This window comes from Protomyctophum bolini (genome assembly GCF_963924005.1).
Source record: "Protomyctophum bolini genome assembly, chromosome: 1".
In the NCBI taxonomy this organism is placed as follows: domain Eukaryota; kingdom Metazoa; phylum Chordata; class Actinopteri; order Myctophiformes; family Myctophidae; genus Protomyctophum; species Protomyctophum bolini.
In genome coordinates, this window is record NC_137862.1 from 16576658 (window position 1) to 16595572 (window position 18915).

The following is an 18915-nucleotide window of genomic DNA, read 5'->3' on the forward strand; positions in this document are numbered from 1 at the left end:
ACCACAGCAGAATAGTTTTGAAGGGAAGCACAAGGGTAGAAAAGTGGTTATGAGTACCAGGGTGATCCATAAATGCTGAGATTATGCATTCCAGAACCACATTAAGTACACATAACTGTAGAGTAGAATGGCTTTTATACAACGTTTACAGGCATGACATGTAGAGTCACGTTTCCTTCAAAGCAGTATACAACTATACATTCAGTGTTTCCCCTAGGATGACGTAGCAGCGGTTACATCAAAATTGGCACTCAAAATTAGAGCGAATTGTGCTCAGAAATAAGAAGAATGCATAACGTTGCTGTCGGGCAGAACCCTCTAATCTCCATATTCTGACTTTTATTTAGTTAGTTTTTTTTGTAAATTAATGCCCTACTTGACTTTGTTTTTTTTGTAAATGAATGTGCTACTACAGTCACAGAGTAGCATATGGACATATTGGACATGTTCCACCCGACACCGTCAAATCAAACTTTGAGTGTGAAAGGATCTTTCAATTTATGTGGATGGGGCACAAAATAACTTTAGTTTATAAAGACATAAGATGGAGTCGTCTTCCATCGTTATCCAAATAATAATTTACATATACATATATCGGCAGTCTGCACCAGTGCTCAATGCATAAAATAGAGGAAACACTGACATTATTTTTCTTTAAAAAAAAAGAATTGGCAGGGATTCATTAAGAAAAGTACAGTTATTTGTGCACTGTAGGAATTAACAGCACGGTTGGAGCCAATCAGACTGCTGTAAACCTGTTGTATAATCACAGAATATAAGAAAATGTTTTCTTCATGCAAGAAACCAATCACAAGAGATTCAAAGGTTATACATTGCAGTCACATCGAATTAACCCATTGTTCTGGAAGAATCTGGATGAAACTATCCTCATTACCATGGCCTCGGTTATATTTTTTTATCAGAATTTCACATTTTTAAGGATATTATTTTTAAAAAGCAATACATTAATTTCCCCAAAATGGAATGTAATTTGATTTAAACGATAGATGCAGTCGTTTGTGTTTTGCATCTTCAAGAAAGGCAGTCAAACATACATCTACAGTACTGTAAAATTACTGTACAACACTACAACCTAAATATTAGTCATTATTTCAGTGTTATTATCACACCACGTAGCCATATATGTTTGCAACCTCACCCTCCATGATAGCTCTGCGTTGAGGTCCCGCTTCGTAGACTGCCGGCAGAGAGCGAACGGTGGCCAACAGTACATTTGTACCTTTCTTCGCACATTGTATCCAAAAAGTAACGTTAGTCCACCGTGATCTCAGATGTTCGAAATATTAGCAGTCGAGAAAATGTAAGCGATGGGTACTTGAAATATGCGTTTAAAATCGCTTTTTTGTCGGCCTGCGCCATGTTTTCCCACTGCAGCCAAAATTGGAGCAGTACTGACACCTGTGGACAGAGGTTGCCTGGGCACATGCCTGGGCACCGCTTAAAATCTCTATTAGACAGCTACAATTAAAAACATCTGAGAGCAGGGAGGACTACCGTCACTTTTTGGATACGATGTGCGGAACAAGATACAAATGGTTACTTTTGACCAGCGTTCACCGTGTCACAGCCTACGAAGCGGAACCTCATCTCTGAGTTATACAGCGGAGGGAGAGGTTTCCGATCAGAGCTACACACCACGTTGCCATGCGCCCTGTTATTATGGTTGTGATGTCCTTACGTTGTTATTCTGCAATGTTACACACTCCTTTTCCTTGATTTAGAAATTTTATAAAATATACACTTAAAAAAACTTTAGAGATGCCAGATTTTTTTTTTTGCAATAAAATCCTATATTTCTACCTTTGCAGATTAACAAACAAAAGTCTATTCCAAGTGTGTTGGCTTCCCTCCCAGCAGGCTGTGGGGTTGTTGGATTTAGTGCTGTACCTTTGTTCTTTGGCTTGCTTTGGCCAGAGGACGACTTGTCACTGCTGGTGCCCCTGGAGGCAAAACTGTGCTTTTGAAGCCTTTGGTCCTGCATGGAATATTCTGCACAGCCCAGAAATACACCCAGCATTAGAGGAACATCCCTCCAGATCAGTAGTGGAAAAAAAGTACTCAAATGTTTTACTTAAGTGAAAGAGTATGATCAATATGACAATCCAGAAATACTCTGGTATTCTGTCAGGAAAGTCTGGTATTCAAACTTTACTCGAGTACAAAAGTATTGGCATCAAAATGTATTAAAATGATCAAATCTAGCCCCAAAAGTACCAGATCTACAAGCACACAACTCGTCGCTTTGCGATGCATTGTGAGCTTGCAGATCAGCTATTTTTAATATAGGGATGAAGTGGTGAAATCATATTTTGTGATAATAATACAAATCTACAGAGTAACTAGTAATAACTAATGTTTTTAAATAATTGTAGTAGAGTAAAAAGCACAATAATTTCCTGCTCCAAGATGTAGTGGAGTAGAAGTAAAAGTACTGAAATCTTTCAAATAATCCAGTACAGAAAAAAGTCCTCAAATGTGTACTTAATTACAGTACCCGTGTACATGTAGTTAAGTTACTTCCCACCACTGCCTTCAGATCAGCATACCTGTACATTTACCTACCATGGTGGTTAATCGCAGTGTATGTAAAACTGCGATTAACTAACTTCTCAAATCCTAACATCTCTATTTCTGGAAGTTATTGGCAATGGCGGATTATAGGGACCGATATTCATAATGTTGTATTAATATCGGTAGAACTTATTTTATAATAAGATTCTTTTTTTTTGGCGCACTGAGCACATAGATGTACCACTGGAGATCAAGTTAGTAGCAGCAAAGCTCAAAGCTCAAAGTGCAGCTGCAGAGAGAGAGAGAGAGAGAGAGAGCTGCCGTTTAACGTCACCTGGTAGTAAAATGAAAGTGAAATGAACTGGACAAAACGCAGCAAAACGGGTGTAGACAAAGCCAACGACAGCTCCCGACCAGACGTGAGTTTTGGCACGAGGTCACCCCGTAGGCCCATTATTTGGTGTAGACAACATGGATAAATGAGGCCCATTATATCTACAGTTTACAAAGCAAATAATCAACACACAAAGTTTTAGTCGACTGAGCAAATGACAGCTTAGTATTCTACTCTATGGTCCTGTTGTCAGTTTGGATTTTTGTCAGGTGAAACCTGACATGTACTGTATAACAGCTCATGAAACGTAAGCGACCTAGTCACGATTGGCTGCCCCCCAACGCCGCCTAAGCCAATGGGAGTCTAACCCCATACTCTGAAACGCCACTGAAACGCCGCCAGCCAATCGCGTAGTAGCGACCTAGTCATGATTGGCTGCCTCTAAGCTATGACACGTGCACCATGGAAGTGTGCACTCAGACCACACTCATAAATATAAATAAACACTGCAGCACGGAGTGGAGCGCCTGATAACACTGGCTAATGTTATGAGCTAACTGCAGAGCAGGGAAAAAGAGAAAAAAGGGGGACAGATGCACAATGGAGACAGAGCTATGTCATAATTTCTTCTTGTTTTTGTCAAGTGAAACCTGACATACAACAGGCCCGTTTTTATTAGCGACCTAGTCATGATGGACTGCACCCTAAGGCAATGGTATAGTCTGAAACGCTGCCTAAGCCAATTGGAGTCTGCACCACTCGTCTAGCCAATCACGTAGTAGCGACCTATAGTCATGATTGGCTGCCTGGCTAAGCCCTGCCCCACACTGCAGAAGTCTGGCAACACTGCACCGCAGCCACTCTAGATCGCAGCTCGAAGCAACAACAGCTGCTAATGCTAATGTTGTGAGCTAACTACATGGACAGCAAGAAAGCCACAACAAAACACAGTGATTGAACCGTTAACAGAACGTCGGAAACAAACGCAAACAATGGCTGCGAGGTTGTGACACAAACATACACGTTCAATAATAAGAATAATTATATCTATATATTTATTACATGGCTTGGTTGAATGCTTGATTCTGATTGGTCAATCGCAGAATTCAGCAGTGTGTTATTTCTTGATAACAGACTGCTCCACTCTATAACAGACCGATGCCTAAGGCCTCATTCACACCTAAAAGACACCCGTCTTGTCCGTGTTTAATGGCCAAACCATGTGACTTCCATTGGAAATGCATTGGGGGCGGCCATTAAACACGGACAAGACATGGACAAGACAGGTGTCTTTTAGGTGTGAATGAGGCCTAATCAAACCTCCGGAGCACCAGCTGTGCCCTGCTTGATTTACTGCCGTTTCCAACATGGCAGCCATGTAAACGCACACACAATGTCACATTGCTCTCAAAAATGTTTTTGGAAACATTTGAGCAAGGAATAGACGATGCAGTACCCGGAAATGAATTATATTTGATAAACCATTCAGCCATACATTATCCCTTACATACTCTGTTTTTGTGTCAAACGGAGACATTTTCTCAGTTCTGACATATTACAAATTAAATTACTTTCAATTTCTTTAGTAGTCTCCGGCAGTAGTCTCCGGCATTCAAAGTTTTAGCAATGCATAAGAAACCCTCACTGTTGTCTCTGGTACAGACAGCACTGATAAGAACTTTAGTCTCCTTACCATGAGTATGAAGAATAAAGAGAGAGCATTGTGCAAATGTGCATATTGGATAGTTTAGGATAGGCCAGATGGAGGGGAAAGGAACTGGTCGGAATAACGTGTTCCTTTCACACACTACGTCCGGCTGGGGAAATCCCCCCCGTCCCGTCCCCCAGGTGAAAAGAAGCAGCTTGGACTCCTCATGCATAGAAGGAAGCATGAGGTCAGGAAAGCTGCTGAGAACTGATTGTGCAGTGAATTAGATGAGACCCCAGGTGAAGGAGTATCTCAGGGTCTTTTTTACGAGTGAGGGGACAACCCTAATAGTTACACATTAACATCAATCCAACACTGATGATAGTGCTGTCAAACAAGCATGCAATCTATGAAATCTATGAAACGGGTTTAATCTGCAACACAATTTTAAACAGTAGGGGTTGCTGCTTCATTTCTTTCTCTCAGATATAAGGGGTGCTTCACTGCTTGGCCTGAAAAACTTTTAAGACCCCTGGTTTACTCAAACCAGTGGTTTGCAATTCCAGTCCCAAGGACCCAAAGAAGTGGAGGTTTTCATTCTAGCCATCTAATGAGCCGCTCATTCACACCTGGAACACTTCAGGGCGTGATGGATTATCTCTGCATTATCTCCAGAGCATTCATATAGAGCCGAGATTGGGAGGTCAGGGGTGCAAATGGTGTCAAGTGCATTCCTGCTTGGCACTCAGCAAGCTGCCGAGTACAGGCAGCTACAAACTAGCATCCTGTCCAGGAGGTGTACTTGTGCTGTACATCATACTGCCTCATGCTATGGAAACAGGAGATAGGCTTCTGACCTACTGTACAGTATGGGCCATACTGTATGGGCCACATAGCTCCTGAAAACAGGTCTGACGCAGTCATACATCCATTAGATATGGATACAGGGCAAAGAAAGAAGGATTGTAATAAAGCTCATTTGGAGTCTGTTTTGGTGGGAGAAAAATAATTGATACATTAAAAGGATTTAACCCCTTAAAACCGGGAAGGAATAAAAAATAGCAGTTATACAAGCTCATAGTGCATCACTTTGTGCCGTGATTTTCACTACTTTTGCGCAACACAGTCATATAATATGACAAAGTATAAATACGGGGCATTTATTAATGGATACACAGACTAAGAAATATTATACAGAAATACAGAGATACTGTATAAGCCAAACAGAGCTCTCCCTCAGACTACATTTGTTGTGTGTAACCAGACAATCAGAGATGGTTGGCAGAGGGAGAGTAGAGCCCAGGATTACAGCTTAGGCATTCGCAAAAAAAAAGGGTAAAAGAAATACAAATAAAAATAAACGATCAAAGATCAAATGGAAATCTAAATTCAATGTGGAGACTAGAACCAGTGCTAGCAAACCAGGAAACCAATTTTCATACTGTACCAAATGTGCCTAAAGTGACAGTGTTTCCATTTGACACACGCGTTTCACACCACCACAGGGAGTGCAGTGCCCTGTGTCGAGTCAGTCAGATACGTTTCGGCCCAGTTTTACTCACACACTCAACCAACCAACTAACCACTCACCTGATGTGGTGGGCGGTGGGTGGCACAATAACATAAGTAACTAGAAAAAAGGTGGCCTATAATAGGCCAATGTGAAAAGGGTGCCATTTCTTCTTACGCCTTGGATGGCAATTGGATGATTTGAGGCATTTTGTTCCAAAAATGTGTTTTGCAAAAATCCACCTGTTGGTGGCGCTATAAAAGGCCAATGTGAAAAGGGTGGGATATATTCCTCAGCCTAGTAGGAAAGTCTGTGAAAGATTTCAAGTAAATTGCAGGCTGCGTTCAGGATTTGAGGCTTTTTGTTCAAAACGGGCAAATCCTGCAAACTTTGAAAGACAATGTTAGCCAATTAGGATGGAATATGAAATATTGGACAGATTCGTCTTGAACACATGACTATAGAGATACTGTGCAATGATTTGTGTAATTTTTGGACAGAATCTGGAGCCAAGAGTCGGCCTCTTGGTGGCGCTATAACAGGCCGTTCTGGAAAATTTGGGGCAGAGGTTCATTGTTGGCATTCAGGGAGTGTGTGTGCAAAATGTGGCATCGACCGGGTTAACGGTGCCGGAAATTAGCCGCACACAGACAGACGGACTCACACACACAGACGGTGTGTGTGTGTGTGTGTGTGTGTGTGTGTGTGTGTGTGTGTGCGTGGGGGGGGGATGTCTTCCCCATGATTGTTTGCAAGTCGCATTAAAGTCACTTTTCAGTGAAAATGTCTTAATTGTAGGTCAGAGACAACTTATGAGAATTTCATTACACATCCCTAAAAAGCAAGACAGAAGCAAGGCAGCCAAGAGTATCCCTGTAGGCATTAAGATTCACAAATAAACATCGAGCTGTCCAATAAGGCAGGAATAGCAACTTGTAAAATAAATAATTCTTTCTGTTTGGGGTTAGATTTGTCCCTTTACAGTAATTATCTTTGCACTATGATTAAGTACACTTCATGAGGCCTGCCATTGATTGTACAATGCATTTGGGTTTCAAAGTATAAAGAGTTTTAAGTAGGCAGTATATTAGTAAAAAATAATAAACAATCTAATTTTGCTTGAAGTTAGGGCTTCGTCAGGAGAGGACAGGCGGAACACAAACAAATCAACAAGCTGACGCGGAGAACAAAGACCCTGAGTATCTCACTTGACTTTCAAAAACAAGTGAGCCATGGACACAAAAGGCCCCCTGTTCGCCGCTTGCAAGCCAAACACAAACCCGGGAGCGTTCACTCGGCTCAGCGCTGCTGCGAACAGAAAACACTGTGGATCGCTGTTGATTCCCAACGCTCAGAAATGCACAGATTCAAGCAACCAATGTGTTGTAGCCGTCAACGCGGGAATTAAACAGTGCCACAAACTCACCTGGCATAACGTCGCAGATGGGGACGAGGCGAGTGTGCTCCAAGCTGGCGAAGTTACACAGCAGTTTCCCGTCGAACACACCGTCCCAGTCCCCGATTGGATTGTCCTGGAAGAGTTGGAGAAAGAGACGTAGTGTGACCCTCGCAGCAGGCGTTCCTCATCTCGCTACCCCCCCCCACAAAGAACATGTATACGAGTCTGATCAAGATCGCTCAGCACTAGTGTCAGCCTGCCATGGCACCATCATTACTCAGTTTCTCCCCCAGGCTTAAAACAAAAAAGAAAGAAAAGAAAATCAGTAAAAAATAATGCTGTCTCTCTACCCATCTATTCAAACATGGTGTATTGGCTAGATTCCTAGCACTGCCAAAACATCCCAGCTCCTCTTATCCACTCCACGTAAGCGATGGAACCTCATGCCACCCAAAATGCACCTCTCCCTCTGCAAACGCAGCTACCACAGTTTACCGCTCCCCTAGTTTGAGGCTCCTCTCTCCACTGGGACCACGCTTTGAGCCGTGTGTGTGTGTGTGTGTATGAGGCTGGCCGGTGCTGCTGCTGTAGTAGTAGCTATCTAGAAAAGGCAGGGCGAGGCTGGGGAGCTGTGGAGTGAAGCAGAGCAGTGGGCTCTCCTCCTAGGCTGCCCGCTGGCCTCCTGCCACATCGTTGGGTCATACAGTGCTCAAGTCTTTACCTCACTCCCCGCGTGACTTGCCATGCCTCCGTGTGGGAGGGAGGCTCAGATGCTGCGAGTGGGCAGAAGCTGCTGCTGCTGCTGATTTCTGCTGCGAACGGCCAGCAGTCAAATGTCTCACTTATATGTACTGTATATTGTGAATCTTTTTGCTATGACTAGGCATCTTAAAAGTAATAGCCAGCATTTCAGCGCTGCGCTGAGGATGGCCCATCTGTGTCCGTTGTCTGTTCGCCAGAGGTAATAAACCATGTTAAAAGGACATATATTTTGTTTGCTGGCAATTCCTTTATTCCCATTTGTACCCATCTTATAGCCTTGCACCTATAAGAATACTCTTCTAATTTGGAGTGTTGCAGGTTTTCTGCAGTTTCTCTTACTCTCATCTTAAAACTCCAGCCTGGCAAAACTAAGCAAGCGTAAATGCCAGGTGCACATGCCCGCAAAACCCTTCTAACCTTTTCACCGGTGTACCGCTACCAACTTCTCTGCACCGGAACCCTTTGGTCTAAGCAGGTGCGTGGATTAGCTCGATACTCCAATTTTACAAGTATCAATTCAGCCACCATATGGCGGTGATGGCGGTAAAAGAAAGAAAAGGAAAGAATAAGGAAAGGATAATGGCTAAGGACAAGCCTTCAAATGCTAGTCTGATCCTTCTATGATGAATAGTTTAGAAGTGATGTACGCTCTTGCATTGATCAATAACTGAACTTCTTGACCTTCACTTTCGAATACTAAAGTGCACCATATAACATTTTGAGTTGGTAAATATATAGCCTGTATACCATGTATTGTGCCTCGTTACTGGTCCCCCAGACAGACTCCCAGTTTTGTCACTTTTGTTGTCTCGTTTTGTATTCGTATACTGTACTGTACTGTCTTCACCGTGGTCCAAGATACATATACATAATTATGTTTAGGACATTTCTGCCAGGATTCTGCATGGCAGAATTGACATTAAGGTTAGGTTTTATGGCCTTGTGTTGTAATTTGACAGTGATATAGGTATTACAGAAAAGGTGACATAGAGACAACCTCATTACAAGAGTTTTACAATCACTCTTTTGGCTCAACTAATAGAGGGTATGCGCATGACATCATCGTAATAGTTATGCGAGAACGCCTATTGAGTGGCAAAAAAAATACTTTCTGGCCTTGACAGCGCATACAAGCAAACAGAAAAGTCCTATCTGATTAACAATGTTAAACTCACTTTACCACTCGATTTGCAACTCGATTTGTCCCTCACTTAATGCATGCACATATCCTGTATAACAGTGAGATTGCTATAGAACATTGACTTGACTCAAGTTAGGTTTTACTAGGCACAACACCTGCATGGAATTACATCTGGGATTAGGCCTGTCACAATTATTATAATCACCTAATCGCCAATTATTTTAGATAATCGCATCATTTCCATGTTGAAAAACATTTAAAAAAATAGTGGAAATAGCAGATCTGCAACCTCAGAACGCATCACATCGTGAAATGTTTTGAGCTTGTAGATCAGCTAGTTACACAATTCATATGAACTACAAAGTTATGAAATTATGCAAGTTATTTGTCCCATGTGCCCTGTATTAGAGGGTAGCACGGGTCCATAAAATTGGACCTGGTCCGAAACAGGACCGGTGATATCTGAACCGAACCGGTACGGAGTCGAGAAACATTCTAATTTGCCACGCCCGCCCGTAACCGGCCCCGAAAGGATTGGATCCAGTCCAAAACAGAGCCGAGAAGGATTGGACTGTTTGGACCCGGTACGACCAAAACGGCGCTGATCCGATCCGATATAGATCCGGACCCATAGTGTGTCCTCTGCTATATCATATGCTTCATCAGTTACATGACATGAGACTGCTCTCTAAGAGCGACGTGCACCCCGCATCTTGAGACAGCGCAGCAGAGGGTTGCATAATATTAGTGCATTTTAGTGCACCAACATTCTTACCAGAGCAACAAAACGGTCCAACATTGCTTCTCAACCCGCCGAAGGCATGGGGAGAGGTTTTTTGCTTTGCGTTTCACCTCGCTCGCTCAAGGGGGCCCACCATGATTACATTAATATAGCCAGTGGTGGGTGTGTGTTTGTGTCCCGCTCTGTCGGGATTGGGTTTAAAGGAGAGAGAGAGAGAGAGAGAGAGAGAGAGAGAGAGAGAGAGAGAGACGGCACATAGAGAAGCATGACGAGAGAAAGAGAGTGAGAGAGACTGCATGACGAGACCCAGCCCTCATCTTTAACTCTGTTCAACAGACAATAATTATGGACTTTAGAATGTAATAATTACAACAAACGCATGTCTAATTCTGAAACCTATTTTTAAAGTTGAAGGATTTAATATATAAAGCTTGGATCCTCACGGATAACTTTGAGTAACTGCATTTCAGACGATCCGAACGAGACCTGTGGCAATTTAGAATGGATCCGACCCTGCCCAAGGGACAAGTCTGGGCCCGAACCGGTTCGCTCGGTTCTTGGTATTCGGTTCCGGGTGGACCCGTGCTGCCCTCTACCCTGTATGCACCTTTTTACAAAGCTTAAAAGTGAAACAGAATAACGTTCAACTACAGAAACACAATTCAATTGTTAATCGCAATTATTTGACACAATTAATCATAGCAGCTTTTAAAACCGTTCACTTGGTGCTAGCGAAAGAACTTCATCAAAAACCTTACAGCGCTGACTTGGACTTCAGCAATGTGGTCAAAACTAACAATTAGAGCTGACTCCACCATCTCTACCACCTTCCCATTCTCTCTTCCTCCCTTTCTCTCTTGCTCTCCCCGACACGTTTTCTGTGTCACCACTTCTCTCCTGCTCGTTTCTAATCCCTCCTCTCACCATGTCGACGCCTACGTAGTAGCCCAGGCTCTCGTTGCCGGGCAGCAGGTCACAGAAGATGATGGTGCCCCTCTCGGGGCCCTCGCGGGTCTGCACCAGCACCCGCGAGTTGATCTCCAGCCGTGGGAAGTCCTGCTCCTCCTGATCCACCAGATTGACGTGGTCCACCTCCAGCTCGCCCAGCTCCTCCTCCTCGTCCTCCTCGTCCTCCCACAGCTCCAGCTTGTCCAGGGCCACGAACACGCCGCACTCGTCCTCGCAGCGGAAGAGCTGGCGGCCCTGGTAGGAGCCCTCCGTGAAGCCCTGGCCCCGGCCCTCCTCCTGGTGTGAAAAGTGAAGAGAAGAGATGAAAAACGATGGCACAAGGGGATAAGAGTAGACAAGGGGGAGAGCAAAACAAAAACAAAGCTAAATACATTTTACATTACATTTGACATAAAATGGACATTTGTGGCACACAGGCAGTTAACACTTTCTGTGTCCAAGACGTCCTGGGAATTACCGCTATGCGGTGCCCAGGACGCCTGTGGACGTCTTAAAAAAAATACAAAAATACAAAAATAACATTGGGCACCCTGGGTCACTATTTTGAAAGTGTTGTGTGGGCACACAATGTGTTTAAGAGTGTCTGCTAAATGCCTAAATTGAACATTGCATATTCATCAATTTCTTCACTGCCTGGTAACAATTGTACATTTAAACTTGCATGGTCTATGACTACATACAGTAGTCATACTGTATGTAGTCATAGACCTATCTCAAAGAGCTTTACAGTGCGTCACATTCACTTGCTCACCGGGAGCAGTTAAGGGTTCAGTGTCTTGGTCAAGGACACAGTCAAGGACACTTTGACATGAAGCCAGGAATCGAACCAGAAACCTTCCGGTTCCAACTTCCCAGACGGCTGCTCTACCTCCTGAGCCACTGCCGCCCACAGGTCTGGTGTATGAGTACAAGGGTTCCCACAGGTCTGGTGTATGAGTACAAGGGTTCCCACAGGTCTGGTGTATGAGTACAAGGGTTCCCACAGGTCTAGTGGTGTATGAGTACAAGGGTTCCCACAGGTCTGGTGTATGAGTACAAGGGTTGATTCATGCAGTTGGCATCGCACTACTTGCTGAATGTGTAGCTGTACCTGACCATACGTGCCAGACACAAAGTAATAATGACCATTTAACCCATTCTGACCTGAGATCAGATTCATACGAGGTTTCCACTGGACACACACTGGTCTGATTAACCTATTCTGACCTGAGATCAGATTCTAAAAATGTCAGTCGTTCTTCGATTTTTCAAAAAATAGCAGACCTACAAGCTCGTAGCGCGCCACTCGGTGGCGCGCTATGAGCTTGTAGATCTGCTATTTTTCAATAGCTAAAGCATAACATGATGCCAACACCAAAATGGGTTCCCGTTCAGAATGGGTTAATGGATGTTCAAGACCGAAACTACTGTGCTTTATATAATAGTTATTAGGCATTTAGCTTATGCTCTTATCCACAGAAGCTTGAAAGTGCAATCTGCGATTGCAATAGCTGCAATATTGCATTTTGTATAGATCCTACAATGACCATGAAAGAGAAAAGGTCAGGAAACTGTGTGCGTGCACAAATCTGTGTTTCACTTGGAAACATTGGTTGAATAGAATAGACTCCGTTCAGTCCAAAGAGGAAAGAGGATAGGGCTGGGCAATATATCGATATTATATGGATATTGTGATATGAGACGAGATGGGGGTTGACACTAAAGGTCTCAGAAGCACTTGCCCGTCGGGCAAGTACAGGTCATGGTCTACAGTACTTGCCCTCAGGTCATGGCCACTTGCCCCCCAAGAATATTGTTAATTACCGTTCATTTTAACTTTTAGAATATATTAATGTTTTTTTGTAAATATCTTTTTACTGAATAAAAACAGCAAGTATAGCCTTACAAATGCAAATGCATGGTAGGGAAACATTTTCATGTCAAGGCCCCCGAAATTTTCACTTATTAGCCCACAGACCCCAATTTGAAAAGATAATTTCAAGGACCCCCAGTTTGACATGCACCATATGGACAGCTGCACAGGTGCTCCCAAATATATTTTTAAATCACACAGATTAAATTTCAGGTGCATTTGCGACCAAAATTGTCACAATTTTGAGACCTGGCTTGAGAAACCTCATGGCTTTTGCAACCTGGTGATATTGTGAGCCGTAGCCACTTCACGCTCAGTGTGTGTGGTGGGGGGGTGGGGAGAGGGACTTGGTTGAGAGATAGGGAGAGACGCAGAGCACTCCGACCACATTCAATACAGTTATATCTTGTGTTGTGTTTATAGTGAACTGAAGACGGTTGCATCCCCACTCATAAGGTTCACCTGCCCGGTCTGGCAACCTGGTAGCAAACTTCACCTGCCCTACCATTTTATTTACCTGCCCCGGGCAGGTGGGCAGGTGTTAGTGTCAAACCCCTTGATGTGTTCTGGGATTGGAGATATTGTTATATGGCATACTGTATCATAGGTTTGTCTTTTCCTGGTGTTAATCACATAAGCCTTATTGTATACTTTGATATTACAAACATTTTCGAAAACAGCTAAATTAACCGCTTTTACAATCTCACAACACGTTGCAACTTGCAATAGGAGAACACACACGTTGTGAGGTTGTTAAAAAACAAAATGTAATAACACTGTATATTATTAAGGTTGTGTCTATAATGCATTATAAGAGTATTTATAATAATTCCATTAGGCATTTATAACACTCGTTATAATGTTTATAATCATGAATAACAACTTATGAGTTGTAAGTGCTGGTCAGCTCAGCGCAAACAGCAAATTATATAACTACCCACATTATATGGCCCACACCAGACATTTAGATTATGAAAAATGACTAAAGTAATGCCAGGGCATTGCTCAATTATCATCACATAAATCAGCAGTTGGAGAAGAACAATGTGCAGTGCCGATTATACTGAGCAAGAGTTGAGTTGCATGTGTCCAAGCAGCATCCCACTCATGGAGCCTACAGCCTCCATTCTGTGAGAGAAACCCAACATTGTGCTACAATAAGCAACGCTTTGTTATGTCAGAGCTTTACCCATGTCCCCGTCTGCATAGTATGTTGCATGACAGACTTGAATGATGACAGTTTGCACTGTGACAAAAGACAGCTGGATGGCATGATACAAATTCATATATGCATCCAACAAGTCTGGTCGGGATGATGAGATCCGGAACCGGAGGAATCAGAAGAAGCAGCTTCGAAATTGAGGAACAGGAATCGGTTCCATCACATTTGGAACTGTTTTTGGAACCAGTTTTATCACACTGTCAGAGAGGTGGACTTCACGTCTGCTATACAATTACAATACCGGAGGTTCTCAAACTTTTACGACCTTCACGACTCACAAATCATTTAAAGATGGAGTGCCGTGATTTTTTTCCACCCTAAAACATGATCATCAGGTATTCTTCTTATCATTATTATTATATGTACACTTATTCAAAGAAGTGTACATTATTTGTTAAAATGTCATTTTTATGTGGACACAACCACCAGTTCATTAAGTATGCCTGGTTTGCCTGGTGGGTGGTGATGGGTGGTGATCCACCTGAACTGAAGCCGCACCCACAGCTGTTTGTGTATGATACGTGATACGTATCAATCGTGAGGCTGTTGGCAATACCCAGCCCTAGTGTGAATGACATAAACAAACAACACAGGTACAGTACGTGTGACAAGAGAGGGTTCTCACTCACCAACAGCTCCACGCCAAACCAGATCCCAGAGAGAGCCCTGTCGGGAAGCAGTGAACCCTTGAAGCGAACCACCCCAGGCAGCGGCTCGTCGCCGGACCGCAGCTGCACACGCACCTTGGAGCCACAGTCGATGTCACGCGCACGTTCCAGCCGCGGCTTGTTGCGCAGCAGGGCATAGCGCTCCTCGCAGTTGGTGATGGGGAAGAGCAGCTCGGCCAGCTTCTCGTCCAGCTCCAGAACGTCGCGCTCGTCCAGGCTGAGCACCACGTTGGTCTGGTCGAGGATGCGGAGGCTCCGCTTGCCCTTAATAATAATAAGAAGAATATTTATTGTCCAGAAGGATATTTGTCTTCACAGGTCTGTTCAAACACCCACATCAAAACAACACAACACCAAGACAATACAAAAACATGAGGCCCCCACTGTGTACAGAACCATCTTATCAGGTTGGCAGTTTGTTTATTGCCGCAATGGCTGAGGGGACAAAACTCGAGATGGCATGGGGTCATCGTACCAGAACCTAACGTTCTCAAGGAAGACAGTTTACCCGGTGCTATATTATTATTATATCACAACATAATGTTATATCATTGACCTAAATGGCATTATTTCAACAATGATAGTATGATAGTATTTTAAAAAGGGTTAGGCTTATGTCTTTTTCAGAAATTACTTTGCATGTTTAACTCCAGAGTGACGCATTACTTTACCTGGGTAACATCATCTTCTGATATTTGAACGTTTTGACATGAAATAATAATCCTGTACCGTCACCGTGTAGTGTTTTGTTTCATTAGCACGAATTGCGATCTTTATAAAATAGGCTGCAGCTGTTGTCCGCTGCTGCTGTTTGCTGAGGCTGAGCACACATGAACGCTAAAGATACCAAGGATTGAACAGTGATAGTGACAGTGGCGAATCCTAGGTATTTTCATTCGACCGGACCGAGTCAACTTTTCACCGCAGTTTGGAAAATCCTGGTGACGGTAGGGAAAACTTGGGATTCCATTCTCGCGTACCAGTGACACATGTACATACAGAAGAGTACAATGGAGCAGGTTGAATAATGCTTTTGTACAATAATAACCCATTCTGTACGGGAACCCCTTTTGGTGTTTTAAACATTATGTTATAATTTAGCTATTGAAAAATAGCAGATCTACAAGCTCATAGCGCGCCACCGAGTGGCGCGCTACGAGCTTGTAGGTCTGCTATTTTTGAAAAAAATCGTGAAAACGTGGAGCAAATCCTGACGGAAAACTGTCAGGATTTAGAAGACATTTTATAAATTTCGACGTCAGGCCTAAATGGGATAACAGAAGATGAGGGGCAACCTTGCTGGGTGGCAGGGTGCGTCCCAGGTTGTTGCGCTCCTGGCAGGCCTGGCCCAGGCTGCCGCGCGGGACCCGCAGGGTCTTCTGGGGGGGCTTCTCCACCGTGCACTCCTTCACCACCATGTAGAAGCGCCAGTCCTCCCGGAAACCCCCGCTGGGCTTGTCCTGGCTCCACAGCGACGACGAGCTCATGGCTGCATGCTCCACGTAGGGATGGGCGGGCGGGGGGGTAAGCTTGACCTGTGGTCTAAGAGAGGGAGGGGTTTGTCCATAATGTGTTCAAATATGTCTATGTATTTGCCAGTGAATCACTGTTTGCTTATTTATATCCATATATTTTCCCTTAAAAACCTGCACTATCCACATGTTTCACACTTGATTTTGAATCATTGTATCGTACAGAGATTAAAAATAGGATGCATTTTGAATCCCAAAACGCAGTTTATAGTTAAGGGACGCAATACAACAACGACCTCTGCATCCAGGTGTACTACTGTACTCGGCATGTACAGTAAAAAATAATACATATAGCCAAAATAATGTGAAATATGTAGAGCTTTTTTTTCTAGTTTATTTTGCTAGCTTTAGTTATAATAATAATTTATTCTTCTGTTTTCTACATGAATATAACCAATATCGTCCATCGTATTATCAACCATGTATCGTGATACTTATCGTATTGCTGTTAAAATGTATACAGCGTTACACCCCTACCTTCAATCATTTGGCAGTCAAGCCAGCAAAACAATCAATTTACTCAACAACAGTGAGTAATATGGATATCTATCAGTTCCAGCATGTTGGTTTAATCTAGCTGATGGTACTGTAAAGGTTAAAGTAAGGATGTAGAATGCAAATAGTGAAAGAAATGTGGCCAGTTGAATTGGAATGATCCATCCTCAAAAGTACAGTACAAAGCATTGGATTTATAGTCATGTTATGTATACATGTTATGAGCTACTTTCTGTCAATGCATTACTCGTTTTCAACAACGTAACATCCTGCTGCCTACTGCGTTATGTGCCATTTGGAACACTTAGGAATATATTCACACTTCACAGAAAGTAGCTAATCACAACCAACATTTGACAGGTACAAAGAGGAGCTTTCCATACAATTGCAATCTTGGTGAGTTTAACGTGGTTTAATACAATCAGATAGGACTTTTTTGTTTAGATGAATGGGATGTCAAGGGTTGATGCCAGATAGGATTTCTCTGGGATTTCATTTAGAATCTATAGGGATGAACTTAGGTTCCTGTGACTTTGCTGATCCTGACTCTGCGCTCCGATTACAGATCTTACTGTACTCAGATAGTTTACTGGACATTGTATTATTTCATTGAGATAAGGCACAAAATCAAATACCACTCAGATCAAATTCTCTCATCCTATTCTTATTGGGCATTCAACACATCATGTGATCATGTGAAGCTAGAAAGCAGCTTCTGACAAATGATTCAGCATCTGGATTTCCCCTTGGCTCTGGGTGTGAATCATGACAGTACTAGGGTCAGACTCAGATAGATAACATGATCAGACATTGATCAGACATGGTCACATAAGAGCCTGAGATGACAGGTGCCTGCTGGCTGCATGTCATATTTTACCCATCAGCCAGTTGATGGGTAAAAGATTCATTAAATTCATGTTATTGTTTTATTGACTGGCATACAATGATTATTCATGCATTTAGCTAACACTGTATCTTGATGAAGCGAACATTTCATACTATACAAAACCATTACAGGTGTAGCCCTCGGTCCGCAGCATAAAACAATATTAGAATCCCGTGTGTGTGTGTGTGTGTGTGTGTGTGTGTGTGTGTGTGTGTGTGTGTGTGTGTGTGTTTGTGTGTGTGTGTGTGTCGCGCGTGCGTGCGTGCGTGTCTTCCCTTTCCCAGTCAAGGTGGTAATGATTCAAGGCCCTGACTGTAAGAGGAGGAAGTAGCTAGCAGCAAATGTCGGGTAAAACACCCACACACAAATGTGTCAAGACAGTGAAGGCATGTGGTAATGAATGACTGTCAACAACTGCAGCAGCCATGTCTTACCTTATTACCTTCACTGGAAGTCAGTCAGGTGTTCGGGACGGCTGTCATTATGCCAACGGTGTCCCAATTAAGCATCGGCTTGTTGAGAGAGAAAGGGGAGATTCCACTGGCTGATGCAGAGAAGCTAGCCAGCTAACTAGTTAGCCCAGCTAGCTGTTGATGACGAACAGCGGACAGGGTGGTCTGACTCCGCCAGCCTCCGCAATAAGTAAAGTACCGTCCGCATTTATTTATTAGCCTCTGTTCCCAAATAAAGAGTGAAAAGGAGGTGCGAAACCGCAGCTCTGTTAGTTATGAAATAGATTATTTACACAAGATGACACAACTCAACATCATGGAGCTCAAACTGTGACGTATTTGTGCTCGCTTGCGCAGCCATTGGTCAAAGCCGTCTGTCTTCGGGTGCTGAGTGCTGATTGGGTGTCATTTGTGTTTGTCATGGAGTCCTGCCCTATTATGGGGCTTTCCCCACTACCGCGTCATCAGAGCGGACGGATAGGTTGAAGTGTAGCTACAGAGTCAGAGATGCTGCTGCTGTACTGTCTGTTGGTACCAGAGGTTGCCTCAGGTTGGTAGCCTACTCTCCTGTAGTAATACTGTGTTCTGCCAAAAGTCTACACCAGAACCTTATATATAGACACAAACTGCGTTCACTAACTTCATGGGGCCAGTCCAATGGCGGCTCTCCTACACACACTACACATTGAGCGTGGGGACAACCAACTGGGCCAAGTCCTGGCTGGACCCGATGTAGGCAGAAATGCATTGGACTCTTAAATCTTAAATCCC

General features: G+C 43.4%; 1 protein-coding gene across 5 annotated transcripts in view; it reads right to left on the bottom strand.

The window, feature by feature from the left end:
- cyld (cylindromatosis (turban tumor syndrome)) overlaps positions 1-18467 on the bottom strand; it is a 36559-nt gene extending 18092 nt beyond the window's left edge. For 2 of the 5 annotated variants that reach the window (XM_080766760.1, XM_080766757.1), the window contains exons 1-6: positions 18127-18467; positions 16075-16321; positions 14741-15043; positions 10993-11313; positions 7451-7556; positions 1909-2010 (exon numbers count right to left, since the gene is read on the bottom strand). In XM_080766760.1, the coding sequence (XP_080622886.1) occupies positions 1909-2010; positions 7451-7556; positions 10993-11313; positions 14741-15043; positions 16075-16266 (1024 nt within the window). In that variant the 5' untranslated portion in view covers positions 16267-16321; positions 18127-18467. The remainder of the gene's footprint in view (positions 1-1908; positions 2011-7450; positions 7557-10992; positions 11314-14740; positions 15044-16074; positions 16322-18126) is intronic. The other 3 variants (XM_080766761.1, XM_080766759.1, XM_080766758.1) reach the window with 2 other exon arrangements.
- Between the last annotated feature and the right edge of the window lie 448 nt (positions 18468-18915).